Source organism: Pimephales promelas, chromosome 18 (assembly GCF_988280905.1).
Source record: "Pimephales promelas chromosome 18, fPimPro1.hap1.1, whole genome shotgun sequence".
NCBI classification, from domain to species: Eukaryota; Metazoa; Chordata; class Actinopteri; order Cypriniformes; family Leuciscidae; genus Pimephales; species Pimephales promelas.
The window spans coordinates 11,641,568-11,654,876 of record NC_142786.1 but is presented as its reverse complement, the minus strand read 5'-3'; the positions used below and the strand labels follow the sequence as shown (position 1 = coordinate 11,654,876).

The 13,309-nt window shown below is 38.2% G+C and overlaps 1 protein-coding gene across 3 annotated transcripts in view; it reads left to right on the top strand.

The window, feature by feature from the left end:
* Nucleotides 1–13,309, top strand: part of topaz1 (testis and ovary specific TOPAZ 1) — a 106,108-nt gene that overhangs the window by 84,990 nt on the left and 7,809 nt on the right. For all 3 annotated transcript variants that reach the window (XM_089122823.1, XM_089122824.1, XM_089122825.1), the window contains exons 14-16: nucleotides 7,590–7,690; nucleotides 7,776–7,941; nucleotides 8,029–8,181. In XM_089122823.1, the coding sequence (XP_088978949.1) occupies nucleotides 7,590–7,690; nucleotides 7,776–7,941; nucleotides 8,029–8,181 (420 nt within the window). The remainder of the gene's footprint in view (nucleotides 1–7,589; nucleotides 7,691–7,775; nucleotides 7,942–8,028; nucleotides 8,182–13,309) is intronic.

Genomic DNA, 13,309 nt, shown 5'->3' with positions numbered 1-13,309 from the left:
GGCTATGAAAAGGGAACCGCATGAGATGAGTGAGATAGGATCAAAATTCAAAAGCTGCCCAATATCGGAAAATATTTGGATTGGGTCAGACATGATTTTGACCACTTATTAAGTTTTGTTTTGTAGAAAGCTTGTAAATTTCGTTTGATATAAATTGTATATTCATTTTTAATAAATGTTTCATCAACAAATTGACTGGATTAAAACATTAGAAGCAAAAATCAGACAATATAGTCAGGACACAGAGGCGCGCAGGTGAACCGGAGCGCGTCTCATATGATGAACCGAAACACCGCGATGCTTGCCTCACAGACCTGAGAACTAAGCTACAGAAAGCTTTAAATATCTACTTTTAAACAAAACAATTAAAAACGAAAATAAATTGGCAACTCTCTGCGTATGTAGGCTAATTCGAAGTATGCGTTTCTATAGGCCTATGCGCGTTCACTGCAAAGATGGCAAGATAAGTAAGCATCATAAACTTTATCTTTGCTGCTGACACTGACAGAAAACACTAGTTTATTAATAGACAATTCAAATGTTTCATGCATAATCATTACTTTTGCCGGTTTTTTGTGGCAAGCTTTATGCATGCGTTGAGATGCGGAAAAGGCAATTAAATATGCTCACATGGTTTCTCTCCTATTTAATTCAATCAATATATGATTACTGATTAGACAAATGGCTTAAATTATCTACTTCTAGTCGACTAGAAAACTAGGACTCATTTTGAGGAATGAATGAACATAAACAAACCTCTGTTCAGAGTGCCGCCGTGCTGGATTGCATCGAATTCGTGGATTTATCGCGTTTTGGCTAAAAACAGGGCTGGCGCTTATCGCGGTTTGGAAAGAAACTGTATCTTGCAGTACATTTTAAACAAGGAAATATAGCGATTTGGCATGAAACGTTGATGGAGCAGCGAAAGGGTTCTGTCCACAGCAGAATGACACGACAAACTCATTTTTTTTTTAAAAAATGGCGTTTATCGCGTTTTGGAAAAGAGCTCTTCATATGGTAATAATAAATAATCCAATATAAAATAAAAGTTCATATTTACATAATATCAAATAAAACAATATTATATTAAACAATTTAATTATACTGGAGATTAATAGAGATTACTACCAGGGCAGTAGCGGTTCTAGGCACGGGCGAACCGGGCAGTCACCCGGGGCGGCATTTCTTCATGTCACATGGGGGGCGGTGTTCTGACATTCCATCCTACCTGTCAGATTGTCCTACCAAGGCTTACTGCGCATGCGCACATCAATAATACGTCATTTTTGTCACGCTGAACAACACGCCCATAATATTTTACTACTTGCGCGAGATCTTCTTCATCTGAGGTAAGTTTTTCACTATTTATGTCAATTATTACTATACAAAGATATAATAGCAGTAATGAGAACTGTTTACTCAAACATTAAATTGATGAATTGGCGGGGAATTGATTTGATTGTTTGGTGTAAAATATAAACACACACACGATTATACTACTCGTTTATTTCATACTGTTAGGACAATCTGATGAGGCATTTTGCACTGTAAAATCATACTACTCGTTTATTTCATACTGGTAGCACAATCTGATGAGGTATTTTGCAACGTAAAATCATCCTACCGTTTATTTCATAGGACAATCTGAAGAGGTAACACTGTAAAATCACCGTAACATGGCCTAATAAGAAAATTCGGCAAAGTTACACTGAAATATTTTATGTACTTAGTCACAGACGCGAAGCAGAAACGCTCAGTAGGATTTTACGACGAGGTAGGATGAACCGATAGATATGGCTATGCGCTACGGTAGGAAAATCTGACAAGGTAGGACAGATCGACAGAACAGCGGCACGAGCAGTTAAAAAAAAAAATCCTCTGTGCCGCGAAGAATTTTTTATCATTTCGATTCAATTATTGGCAATGGCGCCCTGCTTGCTGAGAAGATGCCGTGCGCAGAAGCGATGTCAAGGGGATCTCCTGATTAGTTCAGGTATCGCGTCTTTTGCGCGCTCGAGGTCGTTATTTCAAATTTTCAAATAGGCGCACGGGAAGCGCGCTCATTATGCGCTCACGGGAAGCGCGCTCATAAACTTTTCAGTATAGGAGTGCACGTGCACCCAAACACTTGGGTGTTTTTCTCTCTTCTCCGTAAATAAATCTTTCAGCAGAGCTACAGCAAGCCTTTTTCTGTGGTGGAAATACATTAGCTACTAAAACTTTGTCATTGTGGAGAACGCAGTGTAATGATGGTTTCATTGCAACGACAGCCATGGGAAAATCGGTACGAATTTTACTATTATTAATAATAAAAGATAAGCTATACAGTGCATTATAAATGTCAGGAATGTATCTTTATTGACTCATTCTTTTTATAGAGATGATTTAAATGCTGAAATATGAGGTTGAGCTTTTTTTTTAAGTTTAGTAGGTAAGATAAAAGACACTCCTTTAAAACAAATCTTTAATGTTATTAACTTGGTGAATTGATTTTACTATGTATTAGGCTTTTTGAACAAGATTTTTTGTATGTGATAATTTTGGGCACTATGTTATCTAATAATTTTCATAATGATCAACTAAAATCAACTTTAATTATGTGTTTTTTATGCGCTCGAAGGGGGTCTCGCCCTGGGTGTAATTCAAAGTAGAACCGCCACTGTACCAGGGTAATATAATATCGACATGGCTACAGGTTTCCATGTTTTGTCTGCTTTAACTAGTCATGTAACTTAGGCTAAGTTATCTTGTCATTTACTAGTTAAGCTCTTAGCCAGTTTGATATTTCGTTCCCACTGCGTCTTATACGCAGCTTTGAGTATATGAAAGAGAACGTCTCTGTTGTCTCTGAATAGGGAACGAGACGCTGTGTTCGCTGCCAAATATCTCGCGCTGCCGACAATCTTCCTTTTTCGGCAGAGAACTCTGAGGAGCAGATGATGCACGCGCTAATATAATATGACGATGTGAGCGTCAATGCGGCGCGAATGGTGATTCTTCTATATCCATAGACAATCGTTATTCTGACGCGTAATTTTACACGTGAAATGCAGCCAAACATTTCACGTGTACATTTCACGTGTGTTTAATCTCCTCGCTATCAGCAGACGTTCCGGGAGTCTCCCGCATATTGATAACTGCTCCCGGATGATCGCAAATTAGTTCAAATCTCCCTGAATCTAGAGCGAGCGAGCAAGAGCGCACGTGAAAGACAGATCAGACAGTGCTTCGATATAGTGCGTGCACGTCGGAGAGGGAGACCGCGAGAGACTGCGTGTGTGCGCCTCATGCCACAGACTCAGGCATCGAAATCAGGCACCGAAATGTTCATTCTAATTCGGTCTGGTTACTACCGTTTACGGCAGAACCGGTTCCCTATTGGCACCGAGTTTCGGTACCCAACCCTAGACATGATCAACTTGTACATTACTATGTATTAAAACAAATTCCTGCAGAGGGCACGAACGGTCTGGTGATTGTTGTTACACTTTACAATATGATCAAATCCTTCTTTAATATTGCCCAAACAAAATTTAATTAATGTTCACTTGATCAAAATTTTTTGTCAACTAGATAAAAATCCTACAGCCACTGTTACTTCTTATGGACCTGCTTGTTGCGGTTGTCGGTGGTACCGATGTTACACTATAAATTACATTATTTGCCCAACACGGCTAGTTTCTGCTAGAAAAAAATGGTGAGTTTTTGTTTTACGAACATTTTGATGATATGCCGGTCAAATATCGCCTCTTAATTAGTCAAGTTAAGGAAAACTGGTTGCAGGCTATGTAACTTAAAAAATAACATAATCAGGCCATATAGAATAACTCACAGGGTGCATCGACACGCGCAACCACATGTGCCTGCACGCACTTTTTTTTCCGAGCAAGCTAAATGAAGCGAGCGAAAAGTACATTTCAACAGAAAGGGCGATGAAGTTACAGGTAAAATATGCTGCATGATATTAAAATACAGTAGTAGTACAAGTACGATGCAGTATCATTTGCGAAGCAAACATCCACAAGCACAAAGTGATCGTGTGGTGGACAACAAACTTTGCCCACCGTGGTATGCGATGCACGGCAATCTGAGGAGATAACGCAGAGAATCTGTTCAAAGGTTGTAAAAGACACTTTGCCAATTAGACTAATCCTACATCACGTCGACGTTGCTTTTTTAAAATAAAAATTAGACAAGGTGTAGATTGAGGTAGGGCTGCTATTTTTATTTAATGAAAAATCTTAGTCTAACGGGAAAAAATGCTGTTTTTTGAAAGCTTCAAACGGATTCAGTGTTTTCTTTTTGTCATCTTAAAGCTGCAGTCTGGCGTTTTTGAAAAGAAAATAACATTGTAACAGTCTTGGCCTGTTACATTAGTTGTCCTTTGGTATGTAAGGCTAAGACCTGACACTAGGGGGAGGTAGTGTACTTATTGATCTACATCTTGCTGTCTGTAAAAGACAGAGTAACTTAATGTACCATATAACTCCCACAAGTGCATACAATTCGACACAACTACTCAAGCATTTTAAACCTTTTTAACCGAACATTAACGTTACTCTCAGGGCTCTACAGTGTGACCATTTTGCTCGCATATGCCTGTATGGAAGAGAGAGGCCGCACTTTGCATATACAGTTTTATTATACACAAACGCGTTTCGGCGCGTGCCTTCTTCAGTGTGCAAAAGAACAATACCTTATCCAGTCTTAAATGCCCACACCAGTTGACACACCCATAATCACATCAACCAATGATTTAGAATGATGCACATGTTACCAATGAATCCATTAATGACAGACAAAGACACATAATTAGATAGGCTACAATATGTAATACAATTCTCGTAGTATGTTTTAAAGAAAACAGCTTAAAGAGGCTCGCATATGCCTCTAAAAATCGACATGTGTTAACGGGAAAAATGATTTACGAGCACAATGTGTGAGTAACTACAACCTACCATAATCAAAAACGAGACTATAACTAAATAAAAACTAGTTCTGAATGACAAAAGCTATGATGAAAATCTATTGACATTTTCGTCAACGAATAAAAACTAGACAAAAATGTTAGATACTGACGATTTGGGAAGCGATTACGCTTGTGGTATATGCGCGATTAGTACTGTAACGTGCTGATCTACCTAGTGGCACACGGGTTGACGTGCTGCATCTCATTAAATGTTAAAAAATGTAAATGTCTGGGAGAATTAGTAGAGCAGACATTTATCTAAATAAGAGTGATAACACAAAAAAAGAGCTCTCTTCGATTTTCTGTTCGCACACACCCAACCCGAACCGTGCAGCCATGCACATACCGGTAGACACACAGCACGCTAGGACTGAACTGAGCTCTCTTTCATGTCTGAATGGACAAATACACAACATTATGTCAATGTCAGTTTTGGAGATTATTCAGGTACACTATGTTGGTTATGTCTTAAACAGTTTTGAGTGTATTGGATGTGCATCAGTGCAATTGGATCCGCATGTCATTGGACATGATCCGGTGTCTTAAAGTGTCCGTGGGTAATAGACCTAATGCGGTCTGTGTCATCAAGCAACAAAAGAAAAAGAGAATAACATTCACTGCTCGTTAATAGCTTTAATAAGGATTCATTATATTTAATTCATACAAATAAATATGTCTACTGCTTGAAAGAATAAAGAATGATGTACGCAAGTAGTTATAAAGAATGCATGTATCATTCATTGAAAAGAAAACTATTTAAGGAAAAGTGTTTTTATATAATTTTAAGATATTTTTTAAGTCACAGTATAGTTAAATCTGTATCTATATTGCATGTTCAGACTTTAAAATCATTCATATTACCTGGTTAATAGATGTTTTCTCCAGGAGTATAGTTATGGGTTTGGACATTTTTGAGAAATTCTAAATTAATGCATTACAATTGAATGCATTAAACCCATTATATTTTAGTCATTTGAATTGTTTTAGTTTTAGACGACAATAAGATTTTAGTCGACTAAATCTACAGTAGATACTAATACTAATAGCCTCCTCCTGAGAGCAGCACGTTCTCCTTGTTCTGTTTTATAAAGTGATTGTAAAGTGTGATTTATACTTCTGCTTGAAATCGACGGTTTCACACCATAGTTGAACACAAAGAGCAGCAGCACACATGTAGTGTGTGTGTGTGTGTGTATATATATATATATATATATATAATAAATAGTTTGTTAAACTCTGTTACTTGAAAAATTTTCACTGCGCTCAAATTTCTTTGTGTGCTCCTACATTTTTTTTTTTCATTTAGGTGCACGTGCTCCTTGAGAAAAACCTTAGCATAGAACTCTGACTCTGTCAACAGCCTATTGTCCAAATTACCAAGCTAACAGCTAATAATCTCCCGATCAAACTTATAAACTGCCTCTGGAACCCAGTTAAGGTACAAAAATCTATTTAACAAAAACTGATGTGTTAAAGTGTTTTTTCGCTCTGTTGCTGCGTGGAGCAGCCTGTGTCAGTCACCTCTTTCTGAACGTCACTCACGCACTCTAACTCACTCCTCCGGGCATGCACTGTGGTCTCATGAGGAAACTGCTTTTTGATATAAAGTTTTTCTTGTTCACGAATACAAATATTTTTTTTAAGTATTTTTCGAAATAAGTATTCGTATAAAACGCGTCATTTGTGCCTTTCCGAATACTGTATTTGGGTTCGGCTCCACCCCAATGTGTATATACATGTATACGTATACACCATAGACTGTAAAAAAAGATGGACGACGCCCCTCCGCTCTTTTCCATTGGAGAGAACTGTAGCCGCAAGTGTCTCGATATGACGCTGACATCTTGGGACCTGAGTCTGCGCACTTGAGTGTTTCGGGACCAGTCATGCGCAGTCGTGAGCAGGAAGTAAAGCCGCGAAATCAAGGCCGCGCCCTCCTTCGCGCTGAATCAAACGTAAGCACACGCCCCGCACTTTCATTAAGTGTCCTCTGTCTGCTTCGTTCTTCTCCAATGTTGTCTGCTGATTGCAGAACCTCGTTAAAATAAGGTAAATACAACTACTAACCACAATCAACATTATGAAAAAAGTCCGCTGGTGCTTCAGTGACTACCTCGCACAGAGAACCTGTCAATCACAGCTGTCAATCATGATGTCAGAGCACCGATTTTATCATCACATAACTAACTAAAAACAAACTTATTTTAAAAACGAACACTTGAAATTACATCAACGTGATAGAAACTACAGTAAATGACAGAAACTATCTTTGGAAAAAGGATATGTGAAGTGTAATTTAATTGTTTAGTTGGTCTCGCGTCCCATTGAATAACATGGGGAGGCGGGATTTATGAGCTATACTAGGACCGGTCACAGGGGGGCGATCGAGACGTTTTGGCTTCACTTTTGAGGGCTTGTTCGGCACGCTTGGTATACACTATCAGTTTCTGTTACATAAAGTGTCTTACAGTAGGTTTGCCATGCTTAAAAATAATTATGTCAATATTAGTACAGTCTCTGAAATAAATATTGACTGGATTTTAAACAATGGGAAAAGTCATGAAAATAAATGTTTTATGACTAATTTTGGGTGGATTGTCATGTCTCTATTCTGTGTAAGTGTGTCAGCAAGCCTTGTCTAATGAAATGATCAAAACCATCCTGGGAAGAATTGGAGTCTCTCTGATCTTCAGGTACCACAGGACACAAGAGTGGAATAAGGTGGGTGTGTATGCTGTTTGTGGAAGCACGCTGTACAGTAGGAAACCTTTGACTGAAAACTGTGTTATGTCTTGCTTGTTCTTAGGGAGTGAAGCTGGTCAGTGTGATGTTCAGACTGCACATCGAGTTCATCACTCTGAAGGGGATTATGGGGAATGAACACGGGGTGTCTCGCTGTCAACTGGTCACTATGGCAACAGAGCTCTTCCTTTACAGCGGGAGTATTGAGGGAGCTTTGAAAATGCTGAGAGGTAAAAAGGAGATATGCAACTTTTTATGTGTGGTGTTCTGAATCTGGCAATAAGAGATTACTAGTGTATGTGTTTCTTTTCCTTCAGCTGATGAATGGTTTGTGAGCTCAAGCATGTGGCCTTGTGAGCAGGCTGACATAGAAAGCCGAAAACATATCCTGACCCTCTTAGCTGGAAAGACATCGCACAGAGACACCTTAGAGATTCTTACCAACTTACCTGGACTCAGACAACCGATAAGCAAGTTATTTCATCTTTCATCTTCTCTCATTGGGATATATATACACACACACATACATACATACATACATACATACATGTACTGCCGTTCAAAGGTTTGGGTTTAGTAAGTTTTTATTTTATTTATTTATTTATTTATTTATTTATTTTTTGTTTGTTTGTTAATGTTTTTGAAAGCAGTTTCTTATGCTCACCAAGCCTGCATGTAAATACAGTACAAATACTCATTTTTTAGAAATATTACAATTTAAAACTTTCTGTTTGAATATATTTTAATATGAAATGAAAGATGCATTTTTTTCCAGGATTCTTTGAATAGAAAGAACAGTATTTATTAGGGGTGGGGGAAAATAGATACAGCATAGTGTTGCAATATTTTGCGTGGGGACATTGTATTGATACTTGGACGCCAGATATAAACATTTTTAGGGCCTGTATTTTGGCTCGTGATTGAGTGATGAGCTTAATTTTACAATTAACTCCCCCCTTATAATGCCAGAAATAATAATAATTTGAAATGTTTCTAGTGTAAGGAAATACTGGATTTCTCTCTCACGCTCAGAGAGCTGTGTGAAGTAAGCGCATTCTCGCATGTGAACATCAAAGGGCCACTAAAGGAAGGCTAAATAATCGCATTAATTCGACACACAAATTCCCTCAAACTACATCTGCGCTACAAACCAGATGTAGTTTGGTTTGTAATATGCTCGATTAGAATCAAAGAAGCTGTCTGCATAATGCCATATCTACACTTGCCAGTGAGCACATATATAATACAACCGACACTTTTGACAAGAAGTGTCAAAATACAACTGTTTTACAAAATGTTTTATATAATACAAAACTTTTGACAGAAAAGACAGCAGCAGCAGTCAAATATGTCTAATGTTGTGAGAGGGTGAAGAAGGATACTTAAAAGGATAGCTCACCTGTAGGGGTCGACCGATTATCAGCGCCAATTTTAAGCATTTTTATGGTTATCGGTATCGGCCATTTTCAAATCCGATTTTCAGATCAAATAATTTTATTTTGAAATGCGCTATTTTTGGCTCTAACTCAGCCACCTCTGTCGGAACTCACCACTCTGTAGACTAGACTCATGTCCCCGCACATCTTATTTGTTGGGAGTCACGAGTCCGGCCAATCAGCGCGGCAAGCTGAAGGCACTGAAAGTTTTGCACTCTCACACCGAGAGCACTCGCTGACTGGAGCTGCTTCACTGATCACGCATCAGTTGTCTCTCAAAGGCATCAGTTGTCTCTCAAAGTTAAGGCAGCAGCAGATTTTGCTGAAGAAGCATTGCAATACACTGAAGTTGCAAAATACCTCAATATAATACAGCCCTGTGATTTCCGCGATGCAGTAAACAGACGGAATCGCGGACTCCAGTCATAAAAACAGAATTTACTGTATAAAGCGGAATATCACGGAATTGGTCAACTTTTTGATGAATTAATAAAAAGCAGGTCAGTACAAATCAAACCACAAAAAGACTATTTAAAGACCCCCTCCGATGAATTTTTTTTTTTCTAGGTGTTAACATGTCCTTGTGTCATTTTTCTAATGTTAGAGGGCGTTTCTCAAGAAAAGTAAGCTCGAAGTTGCATTTCTGAGTATTTCTACATTCAAATGGCTGTCAATCAGTAGCAGACGCTAAAATGTCGGCTAAAATAGACTGGAGTTGTGACGTGTTAACTCATCATTTCATTTCATTTTCATTTAGTTTATTTATATAGCACAAATAAACACAACAGAATTTGACCACTGTGCTGTACATAGAAGAAGAATAAAAATATAAAGACACAACAATATCACAAAACTAACAAGCAATACTGGGTGCAATACTAACTCCACTGGGTGGGGCCACAAGCTCATACTCCCCTCCCTCCATACTGATATTCCCTAAACCTTTTAAAAACAAGCACGTAGATAATGTATAATATAATGTAATAGTAGTTAATTCATGTATAATATATAATAAAACACACCACAGATGCACAGTATAGAAAAGTTATTTAATGCCTATAAATATAAAACAATATACATTCAGACGCAGTCAATAATACGAAACTAATGTATTTCATGCGAGATACCAGCGGTCAAGTGACAAAAGAACGACTCATACCCGAAGACTCGAGAGATGAACTAATCATTTCTCTTTCCGGTAACGTTACTGACAGCATAGCCTCTAGTCTATGGGACTGACAGGAAGAACGAAACACACAGCACGGCTCAGCAAACAGATCCATAGACAGTAAAAGGACAGATCAGAGTCAGACACTGACGATTCGACAGCTAACGTATTGAGACACGAGAGGAGGAGAACAAACCTGATAAATATGAAGTTGCAAAGGAATGAATGTCTCGGATCAGGAGGTGAGGTGAACTAACAGAATCAGACCGCAATAGCCTGCCCTGAACTTAAGACTCAACAACTAATAAATTAATACAACAACATTAGCGGGAGAGACAGAGGAGAGCTCTCAGCAACGGGGAGGGGGAGGGTCGTCTCCGTGCCAACGGCTCCGCCCACAACCCAGAGGCGAATTGCTAATGAGCTACTGCCGCTCTGCTGAAGTGAAGTCCCATAAAACGGCACAGGTTTTGTGATTTTGGCTAAAAATGGCATAATCATATTTTAAAGACCACTGGAATGTTTAGATCAAAATATGATCGGAGGGGGACTTTAAATATTAATCCTGCGTGTCTCTAAATGAATGGCGCTGACGTGTGATTTCATTTACCTCACACACACACACATAACACACACTGGAGCACGCGTGACGCTTGCGCTGTTTTCAGCCTCATCCGGATCATTATATGAGGACATGATTGCATAAACATCTCCAGAGTCGCTCGCTTAGTCACTTCATGAGCTTTTAATGCTTCAACTGAGAAAAGTTATCGTCACATCATAGACAAACGGAAACTCAAAGGCTCCACGGCTACCCGTCAAAATAAAAGTTCGGTTTTTCACAAAGCCCTAAAAATTGAATAAGTTTAATGATTTTAATTAATTAGAAATGCTTTTTGATTACTAAAATTTTATTTAAACATTAAAATACTGTAGAGTCTTTAAGTTTTACAAAATGTTTACAGAATGCTGCTGGGTGCTCCCTGCACTTTGTTATTATTATTATTATTATTAATAACAGTTCTCATATTCAAAGATATGTTTAAAATCATTTAAAGAAAGTATTTGTCAACTTAATTTTGACATTAATTTACAGTTTTACACCAGACATAGGCTAAAATATAATATATCGGTTCAAAATATCGGTTATCGGTCTATTTGATCTGTAATAATCAGTATCGGCATCGGCTCTGAAAATCACATATCGGTCGACCCCTACTCACCTGTCATATTACTGTTACTGGTTATACTCTTAAAATGAGCTCAATTGTGTTTGTGTTGGCCAATTCACAATGAAAAGAACTCCATAGCGTCATCTAGTGTCCAAATTGTACGCAATTGATGACAAATTTATGTATCTTCCTAAAACAATATAGACCATTTTGCAAGATGTAAACAACACTGTTCCAGAAACACTTCCTGTTTCAGTTTGTAACTGTTTTCTTTATTTCACATGTAAAGAAAACATCTTAAAGATGTTGTTTAACTTTTTGTTTCAGTTTTACATGTTCTGTTGGTTGTATTTTATCCCAGCTTTTATGTAGTGTTAAAAAACTGAAACAGGAAGTGCTTCTGGACCAGTGTTGTTTACATCTCGCAAAATGGTCTATAAATGATTCAGCACATAATAACATTTCATTACTAAAAAGGAGTATAAAGTATAGTGTCATCCTTGACTTGTTCAATAGGGTGTGTTAGGGGTTAACAGTTAAAGGACCCAGAACCAGATATGAAGAATGAAGACCCGGAGTCAGAATTATAAAAAGTAAAAAAAAAAGATTTTTTACTGAACATAGTTTGCCATTTCATCAGCAGAAGTCAGCTTCAAGACTCACTCAGGAGTTCGTAGGGCGCCCCTTACAGTTACAAAGATCACAGCAGTTATACTGTTTCCAAGGTCTAAGCTACGTCATTGCTTACACGTTGAATGATTCTCATTGGCTAAGATATAGATAAACACAGTAATTTTCCACACATATACAGATAGACGAAACATATCTCCATCGATGAGGCACGTCATGACCTTCCAGGTCACAGATTTGGGTTGCTGGCGCCAGTGTGTCCAGAACAACTAATTCAATCTCCAATAATGGCAGTGGTTCCTTAACCTGCAACTAAGAAGACTAGCACTAAACTTTAGTCTAACTGGAGTAAGACTTCAACATGGTGCCTTAAACTATGGGCTTCAATGAACCCTTTATGTTTTAACACTCAAACACAGACTAGTGTTGTCACGATACCAAAATTATTGTTTCGATACCGATACCAAGTCAAGTATTGTGATTTTGATACTTTTTCGATAGTTTTCCTGAAAAGGAAAGTATTTCTTACAAGGCGTTTCATATGCACCCCCTTTAGGTCTGTGCTCTTTAATGCTGTAATAACCTAATAAATAAATCACTGACATGCACATGCTCTGATTATAATCATATAGCCGATAGATCATTTTGCTGATGTTTTGTATCCTTTATTTTAGCAGCTTGCAAATTATTTATGCTATCTATGAAAGTTGGGGGGAAAGTTGTACACCTAATACAAAAATAAATGAAACATCTCCAGTTAACTAGCAGATAATTAATTTAGTTCGCTATTAAATAAGAGATCTAGCACTAAAATGTGTTGTTGTTTTTTTGTTGTTGTTTTTTTAAATCAAGCTTTTTTTCGCTGCTATCAGTTGGATACAGTGTCTTTTGCGTAGGGATGCAACGGTACACGGTAAAATCCCGGACCGTTCGGTCAGCCCTGCACGGGACAATCTAACCTCGTGTCCCGCGGGACTTCGGTTCTGCCATAGAGTTCGTGCTGATCCTAACCGTATTTTCCGCACTATAAAAGGCGCACTTAAAAGCCTTTAATCTTCTCAAAAAACGACAGTGTGCCTTATATTCCGGAGCGCCTTACTATATATGGATCCGCGTTATTAAATTCGCCCGCGAACTCGCGCTCGTGTCCAGCTTCTGCCCGCTTTGTCACACGGCCAGTTCAACCTCGTAT